This window comes from Ostrea edulis, chromosome 9, assembly GCF_947568905.1.
Source record: "Ostrea edulis chromosome 9, xbOstEdul1.1, whole genome shotgun sequence".
NCBI lineage: Eukaryota > Metazoa > Mollusca > Bivalvia > Ostreida > Ostreidae > Ostrea > Ostrea edulis.
Window position 1 is genome coordinate 61,510,942 of NC_079172.1, and position 13,918 is coordinate 61,524,859.

General features: G+C 36.0%; 1 protein-coding gene across 1 annotated transcript in view; it reads left to right on the forward strand.

The window, feature by feature from the left end:
* LOC125658659 (uncharacterized) overlaps positions 1 to 11,338 on the forward strand; it is a 53,867-nt gene extending 42,529 nt beyond the window's left edge. Inside the window, exons 25-30 of the mRNA XM_056150806.1 lie at positions 1,125 to 1,274; positions 3,573 to 3,643; positions 7,588 to 7,710; positions 9,779 to 9,830; positions 9,959 to 10,102; positions 11,126 to 11,338. Of these exons, the coding sequence (XP_056006781.1) occupies positions 1,125 to 1,274; positions 3,573 to 3,643; positions 7,588 to 7,710; positions 9,779 to 9,830; positions 9,959 to 10,102; positions 11,126 to 11,229 (644 nt within the window). The 3' untranslated portion in view covers positions 11,230 to 11,338. The remainder of the gene's footprint in view (positions 1 to 1,124; positions 1,275 to 3,572; positions 3,644 to 7,587; positions 7,711 to 9,778; positions 9,831 to 9,958; positions 10,103 to 11,125) is intronic.
* Positions 11,339 to 13,918: the final 2,580 nt, after the last annotated feature.

Below are 13,918 nucleotides of genomic sequence, written 5' to 3' on the forward strand. Positions count from 1 at the left end.
GATATAATGAACGACCATGCCCTTGAGAATACTTTCATTAATTAGTTACTGAAAACAGCCATAGAAATTTTAAGAGCGAGGAGGAATAAAAAGAAGTGGAAAAAAGAATAGGAGGGGGTAATAATTAAAATAAAACTTTGTTTTGGAGACTTATTGAGTAGTTGAAGATATGAACTTAACCTAGCAATAGACTATAAACGTGCATGTGTCGTGAATTTTTCATTTCTCGTAGATGGGACTGATCATTGTAATGGTGATGGCTCATGGACGTTTAATCTTTAAAATTGGTTTGTGTTCTTTTTCTTCATTACACATTTGGGCTCAGTTTCATTTAAATGATTACGAGAACCTAAATTCACAGTATGTATATATATATATATATATATATATATATATATATATATATATATATGTCACAGTTGCAATTTATTTAAAATATATTTATGCGCTATGATTATATCAGTATTCATATTGGCGCGCATAGCCAATTGAATACAAACTGGTTTTTCAAGTATGCGAGAGTCAGTGTGAACGTTTTGTATTGTACAGGTGGTAATTATTTCTATTTTTAGTTCAACTTTACGTTTGACTGACCAGTGGTCTGAGTTCATAATACTGCGGACCAATGGATTTTACCGAATACTAATTAGTTATGCATGTGTTACTAACCCCTGCACTATATAAAGTTAGAAACCCCGCCAAAATCCCCACTCCAAGCCTTGTGCCAATACGGTTATATTGGACAGTCTTGCTAAAATATCGATTCACTCGATGTAACTTAAATATTTTTCATTTATAATACTGAATGCCTGGTAAGATTTACATTTATCTTGTAATTCATTTACTTGTTAAATATATGTAATTATACTGGCAGTCGTATTAATATTATCGTTTATCGTAAATGTTAAAATGTCTTTTAGTTTACGTCTTCTGTTTTATGTATGTCTATTATCTTGTGTGCATGTTTGTGAGTATGTTTTCATATTTTTTCTAGGTTTTTTTCCCTTCTATTGAAATAAAAATAATTGTCTGAGACCGACCCAGTTTTGTGTTGTTTGCAACAAAACAGCGACCCTGCGACATATATATATATATATATATATATATATATATCTTTTCTCCAGCTGACTGTCGCTATGGAGACGAACTTTCGTACCGGCGCTATAACCTGACATGTGCTCAGCTGGTATCACCTTCCCCTCAGCAGTGTCACGAGCCCTCTGTCAAAAAGAGATGTTGTCAGTCCTGTTACAGTGCCGCCAGGGTACTACCAGGTACATATACATGTAGTCTATGTCATGCGCTGTGGCGGATCTAATGGAAAGTTAATCAAGGGGTATCTCACTTCCGGTTTAGCTGAATATATGATTGAATTGATTGATTGAATATTGTTTTACGTCCCTCTCGAGAATATTTCACTCATATGGAGACGTCACCACTGCCGGTGAAGGGATGCAAAATTTTGGCCTATGCTCGGCGCTTATGGCCATTGAACAGGGAGGGATCTTTATCGTGCCACAACTGCTGTGACACGGGACCTCGGTTTTTGCGGTCTCATCCGAAGGACCGTCCCATTTAGTCGCCTCTTACGACAAGCAAGGGGTACTGAGGACCTATTCTAACCCGGACCCCCACAGGATCTGAATATATGATGATGGATAGCAGTTCTGTATATAGTTATATGTACAGATGCATCACAATGCATGATTGGGTTTTTATTTTCTGTTTCTATCTTGTTTCAAGTCACATTCGAGAATTTTACTCTCACAAAAAGAGTTCACATGCTTTGTATTAGATGAAGTGGCACAGATTTTTACCTAGTATGCATATAATGTTCACAAGCATGCCAGTGAGAGTGTTTTAACGTTCAACGCCTACCCTACAAGGTTGCTATGTTTGTAAGGTTATATCCAAAAGATCTATGACTTTCACTTCGATTTAATGCCGAGTGCTTGGAAAAGAAAATCACTATCTTTGTTTAAACGTCTTCGTTTCATGCGCGGTGCCCGATTTCATCCCGGGACCTCTTGTTTCGGTGAAATCGTTTTCTAATACAGCTAGGCGAAAATAACCCGTATGTGGTTCGTGTTTAATGATGATGGATAGCAGTTCTGTTTAATATGAATTGTTAAGATAACGAACAGTGATTAATCTCATAACTCTTATAAGCAATACAAAATAGAGAGCTGAGCAAACATGGACCCCTGGATATACACTGTACCAGAAGTGGGATCAGGTACCTAGGAGGAGTAAGCATCAACTGTCGACCGGTTACACCCGCCGTGAGCCCTATATCTTGATCATGTAAACGGATTTATCCATAGTCAAAATCAGTGTGCGAAGAGCGGCCTAACAATCGGTATGAAACATGTCAGACAGCGTTTGACCCAATGATAGGTTGTATTGAAAACTAGATAAAGAGAAAATGCAAGATGCTAACTTTAAACAAGACTGTTCAAACCCCTGCACCATCAACTTGTTTGTCAGTAGCCTTTCTCAATTTAAAAGCTGAATATACGCAGAACAAGCTCTTATTGTGAATCAGTTGAGATATATACACACCATATGCAGGTGATAATGGAATATTGCTAAATAGATATGGTAAGTTGACGACGGAGAAGCTGAAATCATCCCGTTTGTCATAAAGTTGAGTTGTTAGTTTGCTGTTAATGTCTATTTCCAATAAGATATCTAAGTATGAAGCGAAAGCATACATTACAAATCTATCACAATATATGAATGTTAGGAATCTGAAATAAACAATCTCTTTTAAAGCTTAATGGTCTATCATAAGCTCTCTGTCACTTCTATCGAGAGATGTACATGTACTGGATACTCGACCGTTTTACGTTTGGGGTAACAATTTAATATAAACTCAAATGATTGAAAACATCTTTAATCATTCGAAGATATAAATTCATTTGATGCGCGCAAAAACTAATTTGAAGATCTCTTCAAATAATCTATGATATCATCAAATCCAAATTATTGCGTGCAATGGCATTAATTGTTCTGCTGAATTGATGCGCTATGGTTCGATTGAGGAGAGCAATAATTCAGTTAATGTGCACGGTAACTGAATCATTGTTCTCTTCGTGCCCATCAATTCATCTATTGCTCTTTATTATATAATAAGAGCTCTTCAATTTGATATATTTACAATTAGATTAATGATCTATTTAATTTAATTGTCACTCTCTATGAAAGAATTGATACGCATACTAATTTCTTATACAAAATGGTTGTAAATAGTTGAAGATATCTTCAATCTAATTAAAGAAATAATCAAATAATTTATACCGATCTCGAGATTAAATTCTGCGAGCAATAATTCCACCACATTGATTCACGCATTTTAATTGATGAGAGCAATAATTGAATTGCGCGCATCAATTCAATTTGTGAGAGCAAGATGTACGCATTAATTGGATTCAATTATTGTGCGCAATATTTTAATTTATGCAATTGAATAAATAATATCTTCACAGAATTAATGATATCTTCAATTACTCGCGCTTATGTTAATCTGGCGCTCCATATATACATGGAATAAATTTTAACCTGATTTCTAGGGAAAACAAGCCCTCCATCTTTGGATGACCAGTGTAGAATTTTGTTTGGTTCCCGCTCCAACTTCTGTAAGGTAAGAAATTAATGATGTGGATATTTCAAATTTTGATCCTATCGAAATCTTACTGAAACACAGTGGTAGAGTTGCTCTAAATCACTATGAATATCAAAATTAATGCTTTCATTGAATCAAACATTTTGGTGTTCTGGTTTACTCTGATGCTATGTATAGCTAGCTGTAATAAAAACTTTGATGCTTTGAATCACAGCGATAATGGAGACATTGATCCTCTATACAATTAACTGTAATAAATATTTAACCCATTTAAATGACAGTGACAGGAAGACCTTCGATGTCTTTAACCATAGTTAACCGTGATATACTGTTGTATTTGTTTATGTCAAGGGGGTTTGGTAATATTTAGAGCAATCTTTCAATACACCCCCTTCTGGTATACCCAGGGGTCCGTGTTTGTCCAACTCTCTACTTTGTGTTGCTTATAGGAGTTATGAGATTGATCACTGTTCATTATCTTCACCTTTATAGGAGTTGTGAGATTGATCACTGTTCGTTATCTTCACCTTTATAGGAGTTATGAGATTGATCACTGTTTGTTATCTTCACCTTTATAGGAGTTGTGAGATTGATCACTGGTCGTTATCTTCACCTTTATAGGAGTTATGAGATTGATCACTGTTCGTTATCTTCACCTTTATAGGAGTGATGAGATTGATCACTGTTCGTTATCTTCACCTTTATAGGATTTATGAGATTGATCACTGTTCGTTATCTTCACCTTTATAGGAGTTGTGAGATTGATCACTGGTCATTATCTTCACCTTTATAGGAGTTATGAGATTGATCACTGTTCGTTATCTTCACCTTTATAGGAGTGATGAGATTGATCACTGTTCGTTATCTTCACCTTTATAGGAGTGATGAGATTGATCACTGTTCGTTATCTTCACCTTTATAGGATTTATGAGATTGATCCCTGTTCGGTATCTTCACCTTTATAGGAGTTATGAGATTGATCACTGTTCGTTATCTTCACCTTTATAGGAGTTGTGAGATTGATCCCTGTTCGTTATCTTCACCTTTATAGGAGTTGTGAGATTGATCCCTGTTCGTTATCTTCACCTTTATAGGAGTTGTGAGATTGATCCCTGTTCGGTATCTTCACCTTTATAGGAGTTATGAGATTGATCACTGTTCGTTGTCTTCACCTTTATAGGAGTTATGAGATTGATCACTGTTCGTTATCTTCACCTTTATAGGAGTGATGAGATTGATCACTGTTCGTTATCTTCACCTTTATAGGAGTGATGAGATTGATCACTGGTCATTATCTTCACCTTTATAGGAGTTATGAGATTGATCACTGTTCGTTATCTTCACCTTTATAGGAGTGATGAGATTGATCACTGTTCGTTATCTTCACCTTTATAGGAGTTATGAGATTGATCACTGTTCGTTATCTTCACCTTTATAGGATTTATGAGATTGATCCCTGTTCGGTATCTTCACCTTTATAGGAGTGATGAGATTGATCACTGTTCGTTATCTTCACCTTTATAGGAGTTATGAGATTGATCACTGTTCGTTATCTTCACCTTTATAGGATTTATGAGATTGATCCCTGTTCGGTATCTTCACCTTTATAGGAGTTGTGAGATTGATCCCTGTTCGTTATCTTCACCTTTATAGGAGTTGTGAGATTGATCCCTGTTCGTTATCTTCACCTTTATAGGAGTTGTGAGATTGATCCCTGTTCGGTATCTTCACCTTTATAGGAGTTATGAGATTGATCACTGTTCGTTGTCTTCACCTTTATAGGAGTGATGAGATTGATCACTGTTCGTTATCTTCACCTTTATAGGAGTTATGAGATTGATCACTGTTCGTTATCTTCACCTTTATAGGAGTGATGAGATTGATCACTGTTCGTTATCTTCACCTTTATAGGAGTTGTGAGATTGATCACTGTTCGTTATCTTCACCTTTATAAGAGTTGTGAGATTGATCCCTGTTCGTTATCTTCACCTTTCACACATTAAAGGAAATGTTCATAATTACAGTACCTGGCCATGTGTGAGTCATCATTTCATTTTTTCACTATATATTTCATTGTAGTATGTCTTGGGGGGGGGGGGGGTATTGAAACATCATTTGCAGTTCATTTTATGGATATCATATTGTAATGATATGGATATTTTATGGATATCATATTGTAATTATGAATATGATAGAAAAGCCGTAGTAACAAAGAAAGGGAGTCTTAGAAGATGGACTCTCCCACAGTGTTAATCACCCCTGATCCGTTTGTATATAAGTCAGCGCGGAGAGAGCTGAAAGAGAATGATGTCGAATCTACCAGTGAGCAGATCGAAAGATAATTAGAAAATATGAAGGTAAAAAATTTAAAAGCTAAGGTAGAAAGTTAAGTAGCACCCTGTGATATGAAGTAGGCTAGCGGACTGGTGGTGATGTGTTAGGGGAAAGAAATCTTGAATAAGGGTGAGATAACCTAGCACTCTTGAAAAAGAAACAGCCCCCCCCCCCCCCCCCGTTCGAGAACGCACACAGCCTCACTGTAATTAATTCAATGAATTATACATACTCGGGTAAAGGCAGAGAAAAATTTATACAGTATAACGTTGAAAAGAACTTAGTATTGTAATTATCCTCTCTTATTTATTTTTTTATTTTTTATATATGAAAAGTGGTTTTTCAATGAACTATGTAGTGCAACAGTGATAATTGTTAAAAACGACACGTCGCATGTTTCTAAACTTTTTCATTTTTTCAGCAAAATTAATTAATTTCATGCCTAAAACTACTTTACATGTGTTTTAAAAGAAACACGTTGCGTAGTTTTCAAGTTTGAAAGCGATGAAATTCAAATCTTGCGAATATATTTACTTCATATTTTACGCGCCATTATGTGTGACGTCATATGCGACCCCGAGCGAGAAGTTTTCAAAGCAGTTGTTAGCCATTTCATAAACAGATTAGATTTAATGGACAATAGAGCCAATTATCACATTAACGGCTAATGAATAGCACTGCACAAGGGTGTTTTGTGCCGTTAAGGGTGTACTAGCTGACAGTAGAAAGGATTTAGACTGAGTTTGCATATACTGTTTGTTTTTCAAAGAAATCGCTCATGATTTGTATCTTAGGTCTATATTAAGACATACGTTCATAGATTAGAAGATATTCCGAAACATTAATGCAACCCTTGATTATGCAGGAATTAAATTACATGCACTTGTAACCTTGGGCTTGCTAGACTCTTGTCAAGAGAAGCATCTTACGGAAGAATTAATATTGATCTAACTGGTGGACGCCACTTCATTCACATTGTATATGGCGGCTGTCACTTAATCGCCACTTAATTTATCTGTCGCCCGTCACTTATATAAAAATATGGCGCTCGCCACTTAATATATATCGTGGTTACAACTTAATTTAGATAAATAAATGACGACCGCCATATCAGTGGCGGCCGCCCGTTTTAAGCACATGACGACAGTTAAAATAAATGGCGGTCGTCATATAAGTAAAGTGGTGGTCAACAATTAAATAAATATTCTCTACCATGGTACCTACCAGTTTTCGTAAAATCTTTGTTCTAAGTAGGTTTTATAGGCTATTTTAGGCGGATCGCGCATACATGTAGCTAAATAGTTCACAAATAGCTCTTCGGAGAACCCGGCTGAAAATTCTATTGTCGAGATAACGGTGAGCGCAGATCAGCGTATATTGAAAAAGACACGCTACACGCAGAGTGGAATTCTAGGATGAGGAGGGAACTAGCTGGGGGAAGAGTCCACTCTATCACTGTAACCTAGGGCCGAATTTCTGCCATAGAAAACTGGCTATAACGTGATATTTCAGTGTAGGGGAACCCCTACCAGGGAGCCACTCTATGAAACAGGCAATCCTGGTACTAAAATTAGCAACATTAAAGGTTTACAAAAATAGAAATTAAGGTCATGTGTATTTATTTGCAGAGGGTGGATACATATTCTACATCGTATGAGCCACTATGTGAAACAATGTATTGTGCTGATTCTAATGGGAAAACTTGTCATGGCATTATTGCAGCGGACAGAACAACATGTGGACCAAAAAAGGTCTGATTTATTTTTTTTGTATCTTAAGCATTAAATGATTATTTTTGACATTTACTGTACTAATACAGCTTTAATCATTATTAGCTCACCTGAGCTTTTATACGTTGTCCGTCTGTCTGTCCATTTAAAATGAACATAAAGAGAAAACTTTTTTTTTAAATTGAAGAACAGCAGAGCTTTGATTAGTCCTATCAATATGCATGCACCTTCATTTCTTATAGGTAGCAGTTTTCTGTTTGCTCAAATCATGGCCGCGCACATGGGGGTGCCAGGGTGTGACCACAATTACAAAGCAATATTTTATATCAAATTGTATTTGGAAAACTTAAAGATCTTATTGTCAAGAGCAACAGGGTAATGATTAGTCATATTGATATGCATCCTTGGGAAATGGGGATACAAGTTGAATTTGTGGTGGGTGGGACCACAATAGGAGATCAAAGTTTTACATGGGAACGTTTTAATTTTTTTTTTTAAAATGAACAGTTAGTTCAGGCTATGAATAATCACCTTAATAAGCAAGCATCCTAAGGTAGTGCAGATTTAAATTTGTTGAAATGAACGACCTTGGGATAGAATCAGGATCGGGTCATAATAGGGATCAAAGTTTTTATATTGGAATAGATTGGACAAAGTTTAATTTTCCTTTCAAAAACAAAAGGGTTATGATTCGTATGCTGGATTCCTAAACTTCATGAAAACCCTTACAAACAAAGATACATTGCTGGATCCAGTAAGTGTTCTACCAAGCCCCTATCTTTGACCCTCACGAAAATATTAACAGTTGTGAAGGAAAAACTTTAAACGCACTGTGCGACTACATATGTCAGAAGTGATGTTAATCAAATGTGGATTTTAAAAAAACTCGAAAGAACTTTTAGTAAACTTTAAGTCATATCAACAACATCAAAATGTATGACTTCAACACTTTACACGACTTTTCCTCACGATAAATTAAAGACTAGACTTTTTGACATCATAGACTGTTTCTTCGACAAAAATGGAAAACGCAAGTATTCATATCTAGTGATCAATCATCCAAAGAATTTCTTTTTTAAACACCACTTTGATTCCACGCACAAGTACTCTGAAGTTGAAATAAAAAATATACTGGAGTTCCTCATTGACAATATCTTAGTGGTTTTTGGTGACCAGGTCTTCCAACAGTCTGTTGGAATCCCCATGAGCACGAATTGTGCTCCTTTGTTCGCTGACTTGATTTTATACTTCTATGAAGCAGAATTTATTCTAAAACTTCTACGTCAGAAGAAAAAGTTTTTTGCCGTGGCCTTCAGTTCGACATTTAGATATTCGACGATGTTTTATATATTAACAATGATAATTTTCATTCATAAGTCGATTCGGAATATCCCCATGAACTCGAAATAAAGGGCACCATTGAGTCGTCCAGTTCTGCTTCCTACGTAGATATTTTATTGAAAGTAGACATATTAACGGCAATCTAACAACCCAACTTTTAACAAACTGGATGGTTTTAGCTTCTCCATCGTCAACTTCCCATTTTTATGTAGCGATATTCCATTCATATGGTGTTTATATATCTCAACTGATTCGATATGCAAGAGCTTGTTCTGTGTATGGTCAGTTTTTAAATCGAGTCAGAGTACAGACAAACAAGTTGATGGTGCAAGGGTTTCAACGGTCTCGATTGAAGGCAGCAATTTGCAAATACTATGGTCGTTATAACGCTCTAGTTTGCCATTACAATCTATCATTAGGTCAAATGTTGTCTGACGTGTTTCATACCGATTGTTATGCCGCTCTTGGCACACTGATTTTGACTACGGATAGCTCCGTTTGCTTGATCAAGATATAGGGCTCACGGCGGATGTGACTGGTCGACAAGGAATGCTTATTCCTCCTAGGTACCTGATCCCACCTCTGGTGTGTCCAGAGGTCCGTGTTTGCCCAACTCTCTATTTTGTATTGTTTATAGGAGTTATGAGATTGATCACTGTTCGTTATCTTCACTTTTCCATGACTGCTTACATGACAAGGTATGTGTGCATTTATACGTGTACATATTTTCAAACATTTTCCCTTTCAGTGGTGTCTGAATGGAACATGTGTACATGATGATAATGCTCCTAACATACCGAGTAAGTAAATAGAATATCTGTCATTACTGTATACTGTGTACTGCATCTCACAGTTATCATAAACACGTGACAATAGAAATAAACAAATTGGTTTGTCTCGAATTTCAACTGACTTTCTTTGTCTTTAGATTCGTGTGTGGCTGGTGATCAAAACTCCTGGTGTTCTACGAAGAAGTCGGACGGTTCTTACAAATACAGTTATGTTTGTTACACCAGTCAGAAGGACGAATGTTGTGACATGTGTAATAAAGTCCACAGCACGTCTGTCAAGGGTAATAGTAACATACATATTGCTAATCTAATGTCTGAATTCACTCAGTATCATTATAATATCTGAGATTACTCAATATCGCGGACAGGGGGGGGGGGGGGGGGGGGGGGGACTGGAATCATAGTAGGATTGTTTTGTAATCAGGTGTAAATTGTCAGTTTCACCTCTTCTTAGTGTGTAATTGATTTAAGTTAAGATTGTGAGTGAAATCAAGTGTATTTGTTTCACTTAATATTGTGATTTCAAAATTCCTAAACACGAAAATCACTAGTATTTCTTTACAATTTAGTTTGTGAGTAAGAAGAGCATATGTGTTTGTTTAGTTGACCGTGTTGTAATTCAACATTTAAGTAGTGAGTACGAGATGATGTATCTATCTAACTGTGTATTTGTTTAATGTTTGGGCTGTGAGTGCAGAGATCACGTGTATTTGTTCGAGTGTGTATTTGTTTAATGTTTAGTACGGAGATTATATGTTTATATCTTAATTTGTGTATTTTTTATTCACGTTTAGGCTGTGAGTAAGAATATCACCTATATTTGTTCGACTGTGTATCCACTAAACCTTTCGTTTGTTTACGTTTAGGTTGTGAGTATGGAGATCACGAGGTTTTGTTTAATCTTTTGTTTGTTTACGTTAGGTTGTGAGTATGGCGATTATGAGCTTTTGTTTATCCTTTTGTTTGTTTATGTTTAGGTTGTGAGTATGGCGATTATGAGCTTTTGTTTATCCTTTTCTTTGTTTACGTTAGGTTGTGAGTATGGAGATTACAAGATTTTGTTTAACCTTTGTTTACCTTTAGGTTGTGAGTATGGCGATTATGAGCTTTTGTTTATCCTTTTGTTTGTTTATGTTTAGGTTGTGAGTATGGAGATCACGAGGTTTTGTTTAATCTTTTGTTTGTTTACGTTAGGTTGTGAGTATGGCGATTATGAGCTTTTGTTTATCCTTTTGTTTGTTTATGTTTAGGTTGTGAGTATGGAGATTACGAGATTTTGTTTAACCTTTGTTTGTTTACGTTAGGTTGTGAGTATGGCGATCATTCCAGTACCTGCGAAAGATCCAAGTGCTCTACCTACAACCAACATTCAAGAAACGTTTTGTGTTGTAGAACGTGTGGCTCGTAGTTATGTGTATATATCATTCTCAAATACATATATGAATGCAAAGATATTTTGCCCACTATAAAATCTCTCTACATCTGTTATCCGGATTAAACCGGTTTTATACCTGTCATTCATTTGTACTTTGTGATGTAACTTTCTGAGATGATTTCTACATAAAACATTGACCCTTATCAAATAATCTTGATACAATTTGGCGTGTAAAAATTTGGCGTATAGCAAGTAACTACCACAGTAGAAGGCACTACAACCAACAAACACCAACTGCTATCAACAACACAGTCTATTCTAACCCTAATAAAGCTATCAACAGCAAAGACTAGGTTAACCCTAATATAGCGATCAACAGCACAGTCTAGTAACCCTAATATAGCAATCAACAGTACAATCTAGTAACCCTAATATAGCGATCAACAGCAGTCTAGTAACCCTAATATAGCTATTAACAGCACAGTCTAGTCTAACCCAAATATAGCTATTAACAGCAGTCTAGTCAAAACCTAATATATCTATCAACAGCACAGTCTAGTAACCCTAATATAGCTATCAACAGCAATGTCTAGTCGAAACCTAATACAGCTATTAACAGCACAGTCTAGTCTAACCCTAATATAGCTATCAACAGCAGTCTAGTCTAAACCCTAATATAGCTATTAACAGCACGTTCTAGTCTAACCCTAATATAGCTATCAAAAGTACAGTCTAGTACACTGTAACCCTAATATAGCTATTAACAGCAAAATCTAGTCTGAACCCAATATAGCTATCAACAGCACAGTCTAGTCTAAACTTAATATAGCTATCAACAGCACAGTCTAGTAACCCTCATATAGCTATTAAAAGCACAGTCTAGTCTAAACCTAATAAAGCTATCAACAGCACAGTCTAGTAACCCTAATATAGCTATTAAAAGCACACAGTCTAGTAACCCTAATATAGCTATCAACAGCACAGTCTAGTAACCCTAATATAGCAATTAACAGCACAGTCTACTATCCCTAATATAGCTATTAACAGCACAGTGTAGTCTAACCCTAATATAGCTATTAACAGCACACAGTCTAGTAACCCTAATATAGCTATCAACAGCACAGTCTAGTAACCCTAATATAGCAATTAACAGCACAGTCTACTATCCCTAATATAGCTATTAACAGCACAGTGTAGTCTAACCCTAATATAGCTATTAACAGCACACAGTCTAGTAACCCTAATATAGCAATCAACAGCACAATCTAGTAACCCTAATATAGCGATCAACAGCAGTCTAGTAACCCTAATATAGCTATTAACAGCACAGTGTAGTCTAACCCTAATATAGCTATTAACAGCACAGTGTAGTCTAACCCTAATATAGCTATTAACAGCACACAGTCTAGTAACCCTAATAAAGATATCAACAGCACAGTCTACTAACCCTAATAAAGTTATCAACAGCAAAGACTAGGTTAACCCTAATATAGCTATCAAAAGCACAGTCTAGTACACTGTAACCTTAATATAGTTATTAACAGCACAATCTAGTCTAAACCTAATATAGCTATCAACATCACAGTGTAGTCTGAACCCAATATAGCTATCAACAGCACAGTCTAGTAACCCTAATATAGCTATCAACAGCACAGTCTAGTCTAACCCTATCATAGCTATCAACAGCACAGTCTATTCTAAACCTAATATAGCTATCAACAACAGTCTAGTCTTACCCTAATATAGCTATCAACTACAGTCTATTTTAACCCAAACAGCAATCAACGGCACAATCTAATTAAACTTCAATGATAATCAACAGCACAACCTAGATGACATTTGTTCACTCATACAGAGATTTTATATCAAGTACTTTTATAGATACATGTACATGTGCCATATTGAATGAAAATTTTTAATTCTCATTATTTACTCGCAATAAAACCGTTTTAATAAAAAATAGTCAAGAATAATTAATGTCCAGATTGTAGCAAACTCGCAAACATGTGTTCCCTCTTAGCGATGTGATATTTACATCTGTATTACGAGTCCGATATGATTTCCTAGCAATTCTGAAATGTGTTTGTATAAATACATTTAAGGTACATCTATACACGATTCTGGCATCAAACAGTTCACTTTAAGAGGGTAACTCAATTAATGCATAGCACTATTCTTTCCACTGTCGGAACCCATGGGTTTTCTTTCCGTTACACTGCATTAAACCTATGGGAGAATTGATTACACAACGTTCGTACCTATGAAGTATTCATGAAAAAAATGGGTATACTTCATTGGTTCCGATGAAGCCCTCTCGGAATGACTAGCCTTTCAGAAAACTCGTTATATACACCAGTTAAAGATGGCTGCTGATGAGAATGTGTTCAACCTGACAGAGTTAAAAGAATTCCTGAGTGCTGATTTGGATCATTCATTGAAAGGAATCGATGTATTTCTTATTGTGAAAACAGGTGCTGATAAGTCTGTTACCAGGCTTTCCAGCTGATGTGGATGAAGGAGAACCCAAGCAGTTGGTGCACATCGCCCTTTGATCATAATGAAAAAGCAGACACATTTTCGGTTTTTCGGTTACATACATCGCATCGTCGGAACCCATGGGTTTTCACTCTGTTACATTGTATTCAATGTTGAATGCAGTGCAACAGCGAGAAAACCTGTGGGTTCCGACAATATATTCTTCCTCGAAGCCTATTTTTCAACT